The 15,371-nt window shown below is 38.0% G+C and overlaps 1 protein-coding gene across 9 annotated transcripts in view; it reads left to right on the forward strand.

The window, feature by feature from the left end:
• The first annotated feature begins 907 nt into the window (after positions 1-907).
• LOC145465197 (uncharacterized) overlaps positions 908-15,371 on the forward strand; it is a 42,373-nt gene continuing 27,909 nt past the window's right edge. For 5 of the 9 annotated variants that reach the window (XR_014041537.1, XR_014041538.1, XR_014041539.1 and 2 more), the window contains exons 1-4: positions 908-2,503; positions 5,303-5,377; positions 6,751-6,836; positions 13,077-13,287. Coding sequence is in view for 6 of the 9 variants with exons in the window: in XM_081448968.1 (XP_081305094.1) it covers positions 2,443-2,503; positions 5,303-5,377; positions 6,751-6,836; positions 13,077-13,287 (433 nt within the window). In the remaining 3 variants the exon portion in view is untranslated. The remainder of the gene's footprint in view (positions 2,504-5,302; positions 5,378-6,750; positions 6,837-13,076; positions 13,288-15,371) is intronic. The other 4 variants (XM_081448970.1, XM_081448969.1, XM_081448972.1 and 1 more) reach the window with 4 other exon arrangements.

Below are 15,371 nucleotides of genomic sequence, written 5' to 3' on the forward strand. Positions count from 1 at the left end.
TCCCTTTATTCTGATTGGCCAGAAAATGCGGGAAGCCGCTGGCAGCCGCGTTTTCCCGCTGTTTTCGAGTTGTTTCCTTGTGCCACCTCCAGGTTAAGTGAAAACTTTTTTATTAAAAAAATGCACATTGGCAAAAAAGCAAGCTTTCATTTTATCGTCAAAACAGAAAAAAAAAAAATACGAAAACGCAAGTAATTAGGGCGTTAAAAGCGGAGTCGCAAGATATGGCCATATTTGACCTCGCCTTTGACATGACATGACGTAGGATCAAAGTTGTACAAAGCCATGCCGCCTTTGAACGCCTTTGACATAAGAGATCAAAGGTATGCAAAGCCGTGGTGTCTTTGAACGCCTTTGACATAAGAGATCAAAGGTATGCAAAGCCGTGGTGTCTTTGAACGCCTTTAACGCACGTCAAAACTGTAGTCAAAGTTATTGACATGTTTGACCTCGCCTTTGGCAGGGATCAAATTTATGGCAAATCCATAAGATATTTGATTCCCCCTTTTACGTGGGTCAAAGGTGGAGTCAAAGTTAAGATCACATTTGCCCTCCTCTTTGTCATGGATCAAATGTATCGGCCAAACCATGACATTTTTGACACACATTTGACGCGCGTCAAAGTTTGGATCAAAGCTATGATCATATTTGACTTCGACTTTGATCAGGATCAAATTTAGAGTAAATCCAATTTTTCGTGCCGTGTCCGGCCCTAGATTCAAAAAACGTTGAATATCGCAAGTTTCTCATATTGATGAGTGATTCAAAATGTGCTTTATTTCTAAAGATCGGCACAAACAAACCATCCAATTTTAATTTATCAGAGGCAGACGGCAACGGCTAAAGCACTCTTGAAGTTTCGACTTTCTCCACAAAAGAAAAAATAAATAACAAATAATTAAATAACTGTTCAAACTAACTAATGAAAATGCGAGGGAGAGAGCACGCAATATTGATTTACGTTTGGAGGGGCCAGGTCACCCAATTTTAGGTGATATCGCAATAATGGCTTAAAACTTCAGACAAACTCAAACGAAACAGAGAAACCAAAAATAACATGGAAGGTCACAACTGGAGAAATCAAAACAATTTGGATTATGGATAAGGGTAAAGTTGAAAAACCATGGCCCGACTTTTTTCTGCTTTAGGTCAATTTATAAGTGTTGTAGATGTTAAACTTGTTGAAAATCGTCATTCTTTAATATCTGGTCGGGAATTTGCTAATTATAAGACAGCTGCTGAGCCAATTTGACGTTTAGAATTCTTAGTTAGCAAAACTGAACAGAATGAAGTAAAATACAGTGGTGTGGCCCCCTTAATTACAGCCTGAGTGTCATTAGTATTCTGTGCAGAGACTCTTGTTTTCGTGTAAACACTCAGCCAGAACATTAACCAAGGTTAAACGTTCCGAACATTATTTCACATTCTACTGACGTGCCGGAAATGGAAATCAGTTGCAAATTACGTCGTCTTTCGTAAAGAGCTCAGACAAAACAATGCCTTAGACGCATGTGTGGGCCTTCCGATAGCAAAACGAGTGCGAGATAGAATACTAGCTAGCGCGACTGTCGAAATTCATTCCAAACGTTCCTCAACAAATAGATCTCACTACTCTCTGTTACTCACGAGTTGACCAGGAGACTCTCGACATAGGACTACTCACCGCCTGAAAACAAAGCACCAGGTTTTTAAAGTCGTAGTCGGCGAACTCGCATTTAGTCTGGTACTTCTTGCCTCTTTCTATTGTATCAAGAGATTTCAAGTGGAACGGTGTAATTGCATTTGAATAAGCTTGTTTTTGAATAAATTTGCCTTTCAGTTTTGGAATTTTGTCTATATTTCCGGCATTTTAAGTTAGAATTGTGGAGGGAGATGAAGACCGTTTTTGAAGAATTCATTTTTTTCACAATTCCCAAGCTACGGCGTTCAAGGCATAAAACAGATCAAATTATCGGCATGATCTCATAGCCTGTAAATTGCAATTTTTCACTAGGATAGTATGTATCAAAGTTCTCAAAAAGTTCTTTTAGTTATGTCTTCACATTACATCTTAGGTAGTCTGGTATTTACAACTTTGTGGAAATAATTCTTAGGACTTTGTCCAGGGGTAATCAAGTTCAGATATTTAGCTACGTGATACGATAAAAAAAAAAAACAACAAAGACTAGCCTAAGGGATATACCGGTGTTTAGTGGCGATCGCTATGGTTACAACGGCGTGATTGGAAAAATTGAAAGTTAAATAAATCATCCTTTGCCCTCACTTCGCTTTCGCATGTGTTCCTGAGTGCAACCCGTAAGTTTTTTTTTTTATTTCCTCCTCAACTAAATCTCACAAGCAATCTAAAATTCCATTTTCTGATTATTTTCTCGTCAGCAGAGTCTGGAGTGAAATTTTTTGGAAGGTATCTTGAAAACGACCACGTTTGCAACGAGTGGCAACATGGCAACATTTTATCTCATCGCGAAATTGATGATGCTTCAAGTATTGGTATTCTCGTATGGTAAGTCAGAAACGTATTGATGTCTATCTATTTTGTTTCGGCCGTCTTTCGGTAATGATAAGCACTGTGGAGTAATTAAAAGAAGCCTTCAGTGAAAAAGCAGCGTAGAAAAGTGCATTGTTCTTTGCAAGTTGAATATTCATAGTGATAGTGTAGACAGCCGATCAATGCCACACTTAAACAAGACAAAACGCACGTTTCTGTTCGCATGGTTACAAGTAAAGCACACGTTACTCACCCTAAGCATTCCTAAGAAAGGCGGGAATGGGATTTAGGGTTTCGCTTAGTTGCTTATGGATTAGTTTATTATTTGCTGTTCTGGGATAGCTCGAATGCTGATACCTCCGCAGATTGAACACTTTAAAAAGAAGTCCAGACCAATGTTATTTTAGTAGATGTGCCGGTCGTCTGTTTGGAGAGAGAAACACTGTAATGGTTGGCTACAATTTCCAGCTCTTGTGTATATGATTTACTACGGCAGTTCCGCCATCCAAGAGCTGATTTTAAGAACAACTCGAAACAGTTTCCCACTGAGCCCAGCTTACAATTATATCATTGTGAATGACACTTCAAGAGTTATCACTAAGTCTTTTTGTTTGACCAAAACTTGCAGTTTGCCGGCCATAAAACAGTTGCTTGAAAGAATACTCTATACTTCTGCAATTGCAAGATACACTGGAAATTACGCAATGAAAGCATAGACCACGTACAACGCAACTGATTTATTTATTTCTTCCTGAATTTATTCTGAATAAAGTTATGCTCGTTAAATCTCGAACACTATTTACATTGGCTGACAAAATGTGATCAGCTCGTTTCAATAGATCAGAAAATTGTAGCATCTGGTAGATCTCTTGTAGATACGTTGCTTTCTGGAAAACAACTGAAGAATACAGTGTTTATTTTAGTTTACAGTAGGTAACCAAGGAAAAGGTTAAGAGATGTGCCCCTCGGTTTACAGAAGAAGCGATGCGGCACGCTTAATTTATTCATGGCTATTCAAAACAATCTTATTAACTGTCTTATTATGGAAAGGACTTTTCACCTGAATTAACCACAATCTGAAAAGTGTAAATATATACATCTATCTCGGCCAATCTATCACGGTAAGCAAATCATATACGACATTGACCGCACAAGTCTTTTGAAACGGTTTTCTCGACTTGTTTGAGTCGATAACTGAAATAAGTGATCACGTGAAGGGCAGACTGATCATCGTTTGGACTTTGTGCTCACGATCATGCACTATTCAATTTAGTCTTTAAAAAACCCTACACCTTTCAACGGAAACATCGTGTTCGCTTGGGTAGCCAATCATTGCACAGGATTTGTTTTATCTTGCCCGCTCATTGAGCAATGTAGTTTCATAGCGAACTGATAAGAGATAAACAATTTCAAATTTTTGAATTCAGTATGAATTTAGTGCGCGTATGTCAGATTCAAAAGAAAATTAGGATAAAAGAAATTCATGGATGGCCTACCACAAGTGGCTTTAATATTTGCTTTGTGGATATATTATTTAACAAAATATTAATAAAGAAGCCTAAGCCGTGTATTACACTGTGATAAAACATGACGGACATTTGAGAACACGAGGGAAATGTAGAAAACGCGAGCCGCAGGCGAGTGTTTTCTACATTTCTCGAGTGTTGTCATATGTCCAAAGTGTTTTATCACAGTGTGATACACGGCTTAGGCTTCTTCATTTGCTTTATGATATAGAGGTAATGTGGCGAAAAAGAATAAAACATGCTTTTTCTATATTTAATACTCTGATAAAAAATGGGTTTTTGACCAATCAGAGCGCGCGCAGGGTCCTATCTATATTATAATGTCATATATACTGACTGATTTTACAAATTTAAAATGAAGTGTTGAAAAGCTCATGAGTTTCGGAATCATTTCTGGCCAAAACATATTCTGTACCTAATACTTTGTCTCCTCAGAAGTCCATGCTTGATCATTTTGGCTTTCTGTAATTGCAAAAAACAAATGGAAGCCAACTTTATGCGTCTGTGCCCTTATCGATGATAAATTGTGTCATATCATATTGTCAAGGTACAGTAAAAACCCGCGTGTAAGAACCTAGTGGTTTAGGAACCTACTGGCCGAAACTTACCATTTTTATACACAAAAATGTAAGAGCCTGTTTAGCCAAGCAGGATGAAGCAGTTTCTTATGTGTGAGTTACAGTTGACTTATGATGAACATTTAAACTAAGGAGTGTGACTTTGAGATGGCAAATTTATATTACAAGAAAATATACAGCTGTTAGTAAATACTGTATATTCAAGAACCAAACCCAGGTTTATTTATTTTTCAACAGCTCTATCTCCTTCGTAGAAATTAAGAACCTAATGAAAAACCTACTCAGCCTAAATTGCCAATAACTACCTCAAAATACAAGAACCTATTTTGCCAGACTTCAAAAATATTGTAGATTCTTACACGAGGATTTTTACTGTAGTTTGTAGATCCACTCCGCTGCGCCTCGAGTATGTATACTCTGCATAATCGTCACGTTACGACGCTCGTCGTCTGCAGCGCGGTTTGGGAAAAAGCTGCAAAGTTTTAGTTGTTATTGATAATGGACAAGACGGTTTCTTTTAGTGCTGTACACTGTAAGTAAATCATAATCAGGGCCGATGTGGACGATATAAATCAGCGAGGAGCTCACGACAAGTGTACAACAAGAATTAGTTCTCTTAAATCAATCCAATGTAAACTTCGAATGCAAGAGTGAAGGTTTCATTTGCACGAAACATTTGCGTCTTACACGTAATCTATCCCTAACTTTAGATGTATCATCAAGCACTACGATGACCCAGATGAATGCAGCCACTCCAAGTAGCATTGTTGTAGCCTCAACAACGGGTAAGACTCATTTAATAGCAGTGTGGTAAACAAACAATACCTGCAAGATTCGTTTAGTAGCAGTGATGAAACCAGAAACAATACTATGATGATGCAAGATTTGCTTAGTGGCACCATAGTTAGTATGGTAGCACTGAGTGTTGTAACCAAAAAAAAGGGCTCGTTTAGTACAGTGTTGTACCCCAAAAAACATGCAAGATTCATTTAGTGGCAGAGTTTTGAATAAAAAAAAAAAAAACATGCAAGGTTTGATTAGAGAAACTCCCATCATAGCCCTTGGAGAACCAAATTAAAAATGTAAAGAAAGGAGTACCAAATATTTGATTAATTTAGTCAAGGAATGGGCTGAAATCGATCTACAAACACATCGAAGAAAGAGTCTCGATACAGTTAAGGCCGAGCATACTTTTGCAGACACCTTAATTTCTTCAATCGATGTGTTCGTAGTTCGATTCCAGCCGATTTCTTGAATGAAATAACCCAATATTCGGTACTCGTTTGTTCACATTTGTAATTTGGTTCTTCGGGGCTATTGAAAAAGTGAAAACAATTTCAGTCATTTTCTCACCAGTCTTCTCTTACTCGACACGAATTAAGCCGGTGGAATTGCCCCAATCATTGGACTGATTAGATGCAATGTAGGGCCATCCATATCTCCATGACAAAGACAAGCAGGAAAACTCAAACGTTGGCAAATTTCTACGCTATTTGCTACAGTAGCACTGAGTGTTGTAACCAAAAAAAAAAACATTCGAGGCTCGTTTAGTACAGTGTTGTAACCCAAAAAACAACATGCAGGGTTCGTTTAGCAGCAGTGTTGTAACCAAAAGAGAAAACACGCCTCTTGTTTTAAATCGATACCTAATGATTCCAATTTTCGGTAAAAGACCGTATTGAAATATGGTTACCGCAGAAATGTTCAATCAAAAGACCAAACAATTGGGACAACAGACTGATGACAAAAATATTTTAGGATAAGCCTGAAATTGTGATCACTAATGCTTTAAAGCTGCATGATAAGCGCAGGCACTGACCTCCCTGCCCTCTTTTCTTTCGCCTTCAAGCATGCAAGCGTCCTCGTTTCATAAACGGAGCACAGATAAGGTTTAAAGGATAGAAATTTCTTATTAAAACAAACCTTAGAACAAAGATTAGAGAAAGCAGTTTGCAAGCCAGGCCGCTGCTTCCGTCTCTTCCAATTCACTGTTACACTGCACTAGCTACATGGTAAAAACAAGTGTGAGGTTAAATTTTTATTGAATAAGCAAATTAGACAAACCAATCAATCCTGCAAGGGCAAGAGCTTTGTCTGATTGAAATAATATTGTTGTTTTGATTTTTGTGTAATTATGATGTTTTCTTTCCTAATTCAGGTTCAATAGTTACCTTGACATTATCAGTTAGAACTAATTGCAGTGGTGGCGAATTGATGGCCTTAAACAACAGCTTGGAGAACGACGTGAGTAAAAGCAAAACCGTACTTCGTTCCGACACAACAACATGCAATCCTCGCACGTTATTACCGTTTTTAAACATTTAATTAAAAATTTTAGTCTGAAATAGAGCGGCTTTTCGCAGTCAAGTCTGGAAATGGGTATAGCATAGAATAAAAGATTTGTCATTAATTACTGTTATATCTCGCTTAAATCTTTGTGTAGGGGTGTACCGCTGGGTCACTGAAGCCTTTACGCTATACTTGACTATGAACAACCTATCTTATCTACCCTATCTTACACTAGACACTAAAACCCCTATCCTATCCCCAGACTAGCTAGTTTCAGTGCAGAAGCTGTCACTATCGTAGTCCAACACATGCTAACTAAACCAATGTCTTACAGAGTCACTTCCAAGCGGAGTTTCAATTTCTATTATAGGGCCTCGGGTGATTAAATAACCCCGTTTTAGACTGAGTTATTATTACCCTGACCGTTTTTAAATGTATGGTATCGAATTTGACCAATAGCGGTATAATTTGTGAAGTAGGTTAATCATTAACGCGCTCATGGACAGTAATGCTTGATCATATGATAGCTCAGCAGTTCTTTTGAGAGAGCGTTCTGGCTTAGTTCTTGTGGGGTTTACACGAAGAGTGTAGCCACATTATAGCATGATCAGATTTATTTATTTGTCCACGAGGGTCAGCGTCTGTCACGTGGTCTTGTATCGTACGGTGCACTAGTCTGAATCAGCCATTTCGGTTGGAAGTGTGGTCTCTAGTTTCCCCTGCTTTTAGTTTTAAAGGTAAGTCGTTTTTCATTTTGAGCTTGGTCTTGAGTTCTGCATGTTATCGATATCATTTCTTTTACGTGTCAAAAGTCTAGCTTCGTAATTAAATACAAATAACGAAACCCATTTGCAATTGTTGTTTCGCTTTCAGGTGTTCATGCAAGTCGAAAACTCGAGTCTGTCAACGGGAGTAAAGTTCCTCGCGAAAGCTAGGACAGACTTGACATGTGTCCAGTGCAGGTTCTACAGGAGCCATTGTATACTTTTAAAAGACAATATTCAGTGCTTTGAACCGTCAGAACTTTAAAATGTCTCCATCGGTGACCACAAATTCAAAGACAGTACCACTTGAGTTTGAAAACAATATAAATCACAGACACCTTCTCAAGACTTTCGGAAACAAGAGGGTAATATATTTCATCGCTTTACATTTGGATTGAATTAGTGGAATTACTTGTTTACAAATGTAAATCATGGAAGAGGTCATTCAATGATCAGTTGACTGTAAAGCCGTCGATTTGCGGAATATATTTTTACCCTTTTGGGTAAGTACCCTTCTTCGCCTCAGTTTGAATATGAACTGTGACGTTTTCTCTTTGTCCAAATTAGATATTCAAAAGTGAAATATATTACCATATTAGAGTTGATTTGCATTTGTTTACTGTACTTAGAAATGATAATCACATTGTTCGAAAAGTAAGCTTATTATATTTGGAGATTTAGACAATGATTTCTTTGCTATTTTTTTAAATTAACATTGTTGACCATACATTAATGTGATGTATGGATTTGTCTTGTTTAAATTTGTTAAGTCATATATACAATCAGTTTCATTTAAAACTGGATCATTGCATAATACAATTTGAGTTTTCATTGGCTTGTTAGCGGTAGTACTAGTATATCATTCAGTAATTCCACCATGCTCTACAAATATGGTAAGTTTATATGTACAATTTAATTATTAGAAACAATTATTGGATGAGGTTTTTGTGATATCCGGAATAATCCAGGTCGAAGAAAGTGTTGAGCCTGATAACAGTAACCGAGACCTTATTTCGGATATCACAAAAACCGAATCTCATAATTGTTTTATTATACATTGTTTTAAAGAAAATAACGACAAACATATTATCACACGGAAAACAGTTTATTTTCGACAAGCCATGTTCTTACGTGAACTTGACATTGCTCTTGGAAATCATGCATTGCGCGCACAACTTACGGGTTATTCACTAATCTGCTAGCAGATTAGTGAATGATCTGTAGGTCGCAGTTTTTCCCAGAATTACCTCTAAGCTTTTAGCCAATGAGAAGACAGATGGTGACTTTTTCCACCTTTCACCATGCCCGCTAAAAGTAAGAGATCCACAAAGAAGGCAAGAGGGATCAAGTGAAAGGCACCCGTTTTCAGACTCGGGCAATTCTTGCTTTTGACCAAGATTATCGTGCCACTAAACTGCGCGAGAAGTTTTCCTGGGGCGCAAATGTGGACGATTTGAGAGCGCAATACTTCGACGCTGCTGTGGCACTTAAGCCCCCGCCAGCACGACTAGCACTACAGAACGTCTAGTACCTGAGTTTTGCTTTCGCTGGAACTTTAGTCCTGGTGGTTGCCCTAATCCTCAGTCGTGCTCGTATAAGCGTGTTTGCATCCATTGTTCACAGTCCTCTCACAAAAGCAAAGCCTGCACTGGGGCTCCCACTGATACTAATCCCAATAACAACAAGAAATGAAGGTTTCGCTCTTATTATGCCCCGTTTGCGCCCTCCTTCGATGCTTCTATTTTCACTCCGCCTGAGGAATGTCCCCTGAATTTCAACGCTTGGCAAAGAGAACTCTCTTTTGATTCCAACAAAGATTTTAATCTCGATGGTCTGCAAAATGGTTTCAAGCTAATGAAAAAGCCGGATGTTTCAGGCATTGCTGGCTATGACTCGCTGAATCATACTACTGCTACCAGCTGCGACGAGTTCAAACCTGAACTGCACGAGTTATTTGCTAAGGAACTTAATCTCGGGCGAATCTCTCTCATGCCATCGGTCGTGTCCCTAAAAAAGATTTCGGAAAATCCCGCCTTATTACTGACTGCAGTCGTCCACCAGGAAACTCCCTTAATGATTACATTAAACCTGCTTTTGACAGGACAACTCAGATTAATATTAATCGAATTAATATTAATCCTAATGATTATTAAAAGGGAAGTGCCAAAAAGCCTGATGACAAAAAAAAAAGGTAAAGAGGACGAGCAAATTTCGGCAGGTTTAAGTTAAGCTCATTAAGCTCATTCTCCCATACAGACCTCCTGCTCGGTTAATAAGAGCTAAGTAATAGATTATTATAATCCTTTACTGAGGTTTGAGCCGTGCCTTAATCAATTACGATTAATATTAATCTTAGATTAATATTAATCTGATTAATATTGATATTAAGCTGATAATATTGATGCTACAGAGGATTCCTATTAATCCTCTGTAGCATTAATATTATTCCTACCTATGATTAATCTTTGTCCAAAGCTTCCGAAGATTGACATTATTTAACAATCTTAGGCGTCCTTATCACTATCTTATGCATTCTTGGACCCTTTTACTTGGATGTAAATATAAAAATCGATTTATACTTTACTTTGGTTGCTATTGTAGATACGTTACATTAAGGCTATTTGAAACTATTCGAAGAATTGCTAAGTAACAAAAACATGATATAAGAGGGATTCTGTGTCGTTACTTTAAGGGGATCTTATACTCGCAGATATAAATTTTTCTCCAAAAAAACCATTTTTTCGGAACATGAAGACTCAACATCCCTGTCAATTTGTAAATCGTATTTTGAAACGATTTTTCTCTAATTACTCCTGAATTTACGTTTAAATTAAGAAATCTGAACACTTCTAGCTATATTTCAACATAGCAACACTCATAGCAACCATTGTTTACGGTCTAAAAGTACTCACAAAATGGATTCAATTCAGTACATTTTAATGATACTTTACACAAACGCTTTAAAGATGTGTAGTTATGAGAATTTTGCATCCTGGTCCTGAACATTGTTTCTTCTACCATCTTATACGCTGCTTATACTTGGTTAACATTTCTATGACTGGTGTGTATTCGGGTGTTCATAGAAACATTTATGTAAAACCTTTAAATATACCCCTCCCCCTGCCCCTAACCCCCCCCCCCCCCCAGTTCACAGGGCTAATTTGGGCTCTCGGAGACCGAAGTAAAACTTTTAAGCCTTATTTCTCAAAATGACCATATAGACGGATCATCAATATCTCGCACACGATATCTCCACTGGGTTTTAACCGAATGTTGTCAAATTTTCAACATTGGTGAAGGGCACAATTATCTAGGTCTTAAACCTCCAAAATTTGCAATTTATGATTTTTTTTCCCTGTTATTTAGTTAATATAGTTAATATTAGTTAATATTAGTATACTTTTTCAACATTTCACGAGAAAAACCACCTCAAAACACTGTTTTCTAAGGTTTGTCTCCTGGGCTACAGGAGGCTACACAGTTTTTTTTTTACAGATGATTATGAACTTTTCCTTCAGACAAAGACTACATTTTTTGCTTATGTTGCTGTAGTGTCTACATTTCTTAAGAATTTTCCATTTATTCAAGAAACGGTTTCTTTGCGTCTTGTAAGTTCTAAACATATTTGGAGAGTTCTGTCTCATTTTTTCTTTTCGAGTGTCGAAAGGATGTTTTGTAGTTCCTGTAGCGTTCCTTGACTTCCAAGCGTCATCTACAATCTCTCGCAAGTTCTCTTAACTTTGCGAGTCACGTTGTACACGGCGGTCACACTTTTTTGCGGCGTGTCATCGATTGTGTTAACAGGCTTAGGCATTCGCCACATCGTTGTCGCCTTAATTCTCAGTTTCGTGCGGACATTAACTGGTGGCAACAGTTCCTCTTTGATGCTCGATTTTCGGTATCCTGTCGGTTTTCAAACCGACGCATCTTTTCTCAGTTATGGGGTCGTTTGTTCCGATGATTGGTTTGCGAGGGCTTCGGCCCCCAATTCCCTTGTGGACTACAATACGTAGTTATATCCTCACAACTGGTGTACAGCTCTGCACTCCATTAATCACTCCCTTTGTTCCAATATTAACTTTTTAGAGGTATTCCCGGTCCTTCTCGCCGCTTGTCGCTGAGGTTCCCGCTGGTCGAACAAACATGTTTGTGTTGAGACAGATCACTCAAGCGATGACATTTGAAACAATATTGCAAACTGAAAACCAGCTGGTTATGTCTTGGTTACTGTTATTATATTTTTTGTGTTATTATTGTTGTTTATTTGATCGCGTGATTGTGTTACGAATTGAATTATAATACTCTAATCTATCTCAAAGCTGTCTACTTTCTATACCCTGTCCCAGACTAACCTACCTGAAAGCCATACTTTTCAAAGCAGCACCTATCCATATAGCTTATATGTGGGAGTACCGCCTCCCCAGGGATTTCCTGAAATGAGTAGTACAGTGTAACAACTGGAAACATTCGTCAGGCATGAAATATGGGCTTAGCCCAGGTCTTTAGTTTTCAGATAGAGAAAAAAAGCTACCTCAGTTCTTTGCTCATCAAATATAGGATACGGAAACTTAAGTCTTAAAAAGAATGAGAATTTCGAATTCCAGAAATCATCACATGATTGTAACAAGGGTTAATTGAGGTAAATACACCTTCCACCCTCTCCCCTTACCTCCGCCCAAAACTTGAATTTCAACTCTTACTTTGAAGTCGAAAGAAATCACATTATTGCTGGTTTTCAGTGTCACGCAATTCAAAATAGATCAAAATAATAATCAAAACCGGTCAATAGATAAAGTCCAGAATCTGGGAAATGAAAGAAGGTAAATATGCAAAGACTCTCGCCAAAATTCTGGTCACAGCAATTTTTCTTATGCGAGATACGCAGAGAAATTTTTTACCCAAATTCATAGAGATTTGTATGGAGACGCCATGCTGGTGTCCATCCGTATGGGCACCAACATGGCGGCCGGAAACCAACAGATACATCTGTCACTGAGTTTTGCTACAAAAGCGTGAACCTCTCTCTCGAGGAACTCTAAAACATTAAAATAATATTTTTTTTAAGACATGAACTGTTCAGATAGCCAAGTTCCCCGAAATAAGTCACTTTTTTAACCATCCTGACAGCTCTCTAGGCCGTCATGTAAATGCCGCGTCACGCAAAAGCTTAGAAATTCAAGCGTAGTGTATCACAAAACCAAGAACCCATTCGGAGCGAAAATTTGTATGAATATTAGTTTTCAGCTGCTCTTATACATAATTAAAGTAAAATCTCAGAAAGATCAATAGTTTTGTAGTTCGAATTTTAGTGACGTCATGTGAAAACCAGCTATTACCTATTCACCTGTAATACGTTTTCTTTTCTCTCTCTCTCTCTCTCTCTCTCTCTCTCTCTCTCTCTCTCTCTCTCTCTCTCTCTCTCTCTTTTCAGATCAAAGACATATACATTGCCGAAGGATTCCCGATCAAGTTCGTGATAACACAGAGTATTAGCTGCACATCGCATTTAAATATCACTTTACAGTTGTGCTTTTACATCGGAATTCCGTCAGGAAAAACCATTAAAGGGGTGTTTCAGGCTGCGCTCAAGGACGGAAATATTACCAGTCTAACAGAAAATAACACAGTCTACACGTTTAGTAGTAAGTGAAGAAAATAAATAAGTATTAATTAGATCCTCTTGCAGTTGGTCGATTTTAAGTTCACTTACTCTTGGGTAACCATTGAATCTGTCTCGGTCAGCCACTGAGAGGTACAAAGTAGGCCCGTCGGTTATTAGAGGAGAGAACATTCCGAGGAAGATCATTTACGCCACTACTGAAAAAGGTGTGAATCGCGGAGGCGGATGGCAGATGGCCGAGAGGTTTAGGACGCTGGGTTTGAAATCTGGAAGTCCCTGGTTCAAATCCTTTTCCCTAACAATACCTGGATTTGTTTTCGGTAGTTCCGCGTTCAACTCATCGACCACGTTGTTGTAAAGAGCCAGCCTCCTACCAGTTGGGACTCTTAATACTTTATGTCCAATTAGTTAATTTATCTTATTATTTATTAAACCTTCTCATACAAGAGCCGTCGTTACAAGAAAAGCGTACTCCGTTGATCCTTAACCACGTTTGGATATGTTTAAATCAATCACATAAACACCCGGCAATTATGCGATTTGCTTGGGAATAATTGTCCAGCGAATATCGCATGACCAGACATGGACAGTTAATTCTAGCATAGGAGGATAAATTCTCCTTAACACACAAGTGCTGCTCAAATGTCTTGCTTTCGGTCTGCCAAGAGGAACAAAATTTTAAAAATTATAACATAGCCTTAGCGAAGCCCGCGTTCTCATTGACTAATACGCTCGATCCATTTGCCCATGGGTTGCACGCTGACGTCAATTTGTTTGTTAGTACTTTTTCTCAGCAATTTTTTTCATCGATGTTGACACTTGGTAAAACATAATTCCTATATTTCTTCTCCTAAAATATGGAAATATCTAATAATTCTTCCGAAGATGAAGATGTTTATTCTTGTGAGCTACCAAGTTTTTTGCCGGGCCTCGCCATAAGCGAGCAGGAGTTCAATCAGCTGGTTGAACAAAGGCACTCGGCATCCAGAGACAGACCCCCCCCCCCCCCCCCAAAAAAAAAAAAACTGCTTTGTATCAACCTTTCGAGGTTGGTAATGTTTAGCGGGAATTTTAGAGAGAATTTTCTAGCGATTTAAAGACAATAAAATTCAGAAAGAGCTCTCATTGCAAACCTTTCCTGGCATCGAAAGCCATTTAAGGTGGCTCAAAGCAGTTTCACCCACTTAGATTTTGATGGGTAATTATATCCACTCTTTATCACTTGATGCTACAATCATGGTATCAAACATTTGCCCAATCATTGGAAAACAGGTTGTTATCATCTTCGTGACACAATAGGTTGTCATAACAACAGTGTGACCTCCTAAAAACACGCTTAATTACAGCTTTAGGGGCTTATAATTCAAAAACGTCACGGTGAAATTTTTTTTATATTATCAACTTTTGATGAGCATGATAAGATGCAACTTTTGGCAGAGTTTAAAAAAATTCTGTAGGTAAGGTTCAGAGCCACCTTAAATTTTCGAAAATTTAAGTTGGCTCTGAACCCTATCTACAGAAATTTTTTGGACTTTGCCAAAAGTTGTGTCTTATCATGCTTATCAAAAGTTGATAAAATAAAATAACGTAATAGGTCACAGAAGACGTCAAAATATGGTAAGAACATCAGTGACACACTCGGCTATCGCCTCGTGTGCCACTTATTTGTTCTTACCACAATTTGACGTCATCTGTGATCTATTATTGAACAGACGCACGGCAACATGGAATCTATTTGTTACGTAGACACCTTAATTTCTTCCATCGATATGTTCGTAGTTCGATTCCAGCCTATTTCTTAAATACAATAATCTATTATCTGCTACAGTAAAAGCTGTTACCAAGATCTTAAACTACGGTGCACTGCAAATGAACTTAAAATTTGTTCACAGCCATAGTTTTCCATGATGTTAAAAACTGGCTCTGCAGTCGAGATGAACACTCTGAATGCAAAAAAGAAAAAAAATGAATGCAAAACAATACCAAAACACCTAATAATACCTACTAATACTTACTTCTGTTTTAAGTTCCATGCGCCAATCAAAATTCTGCAAAGTCTTGGTATTTCGAGGCGGGAAGGTGTTCTTTAAGATTTCTTACATGTAA

Source organism: Orbicella franksi, chromosome 13, assembly GCF_964199315.1.
Source record: "Orbicella franksi chromosome 13, jaOrbFran1.1, whole genome shotgun sequence".
In the NCBI taxonomy this organism is placed as follows: Eukaryota; Metazoa; Cnidaria; class Anthozoa; order Scleractinia; family Merulinidae; genus Orbicella; species Orbicella franksi.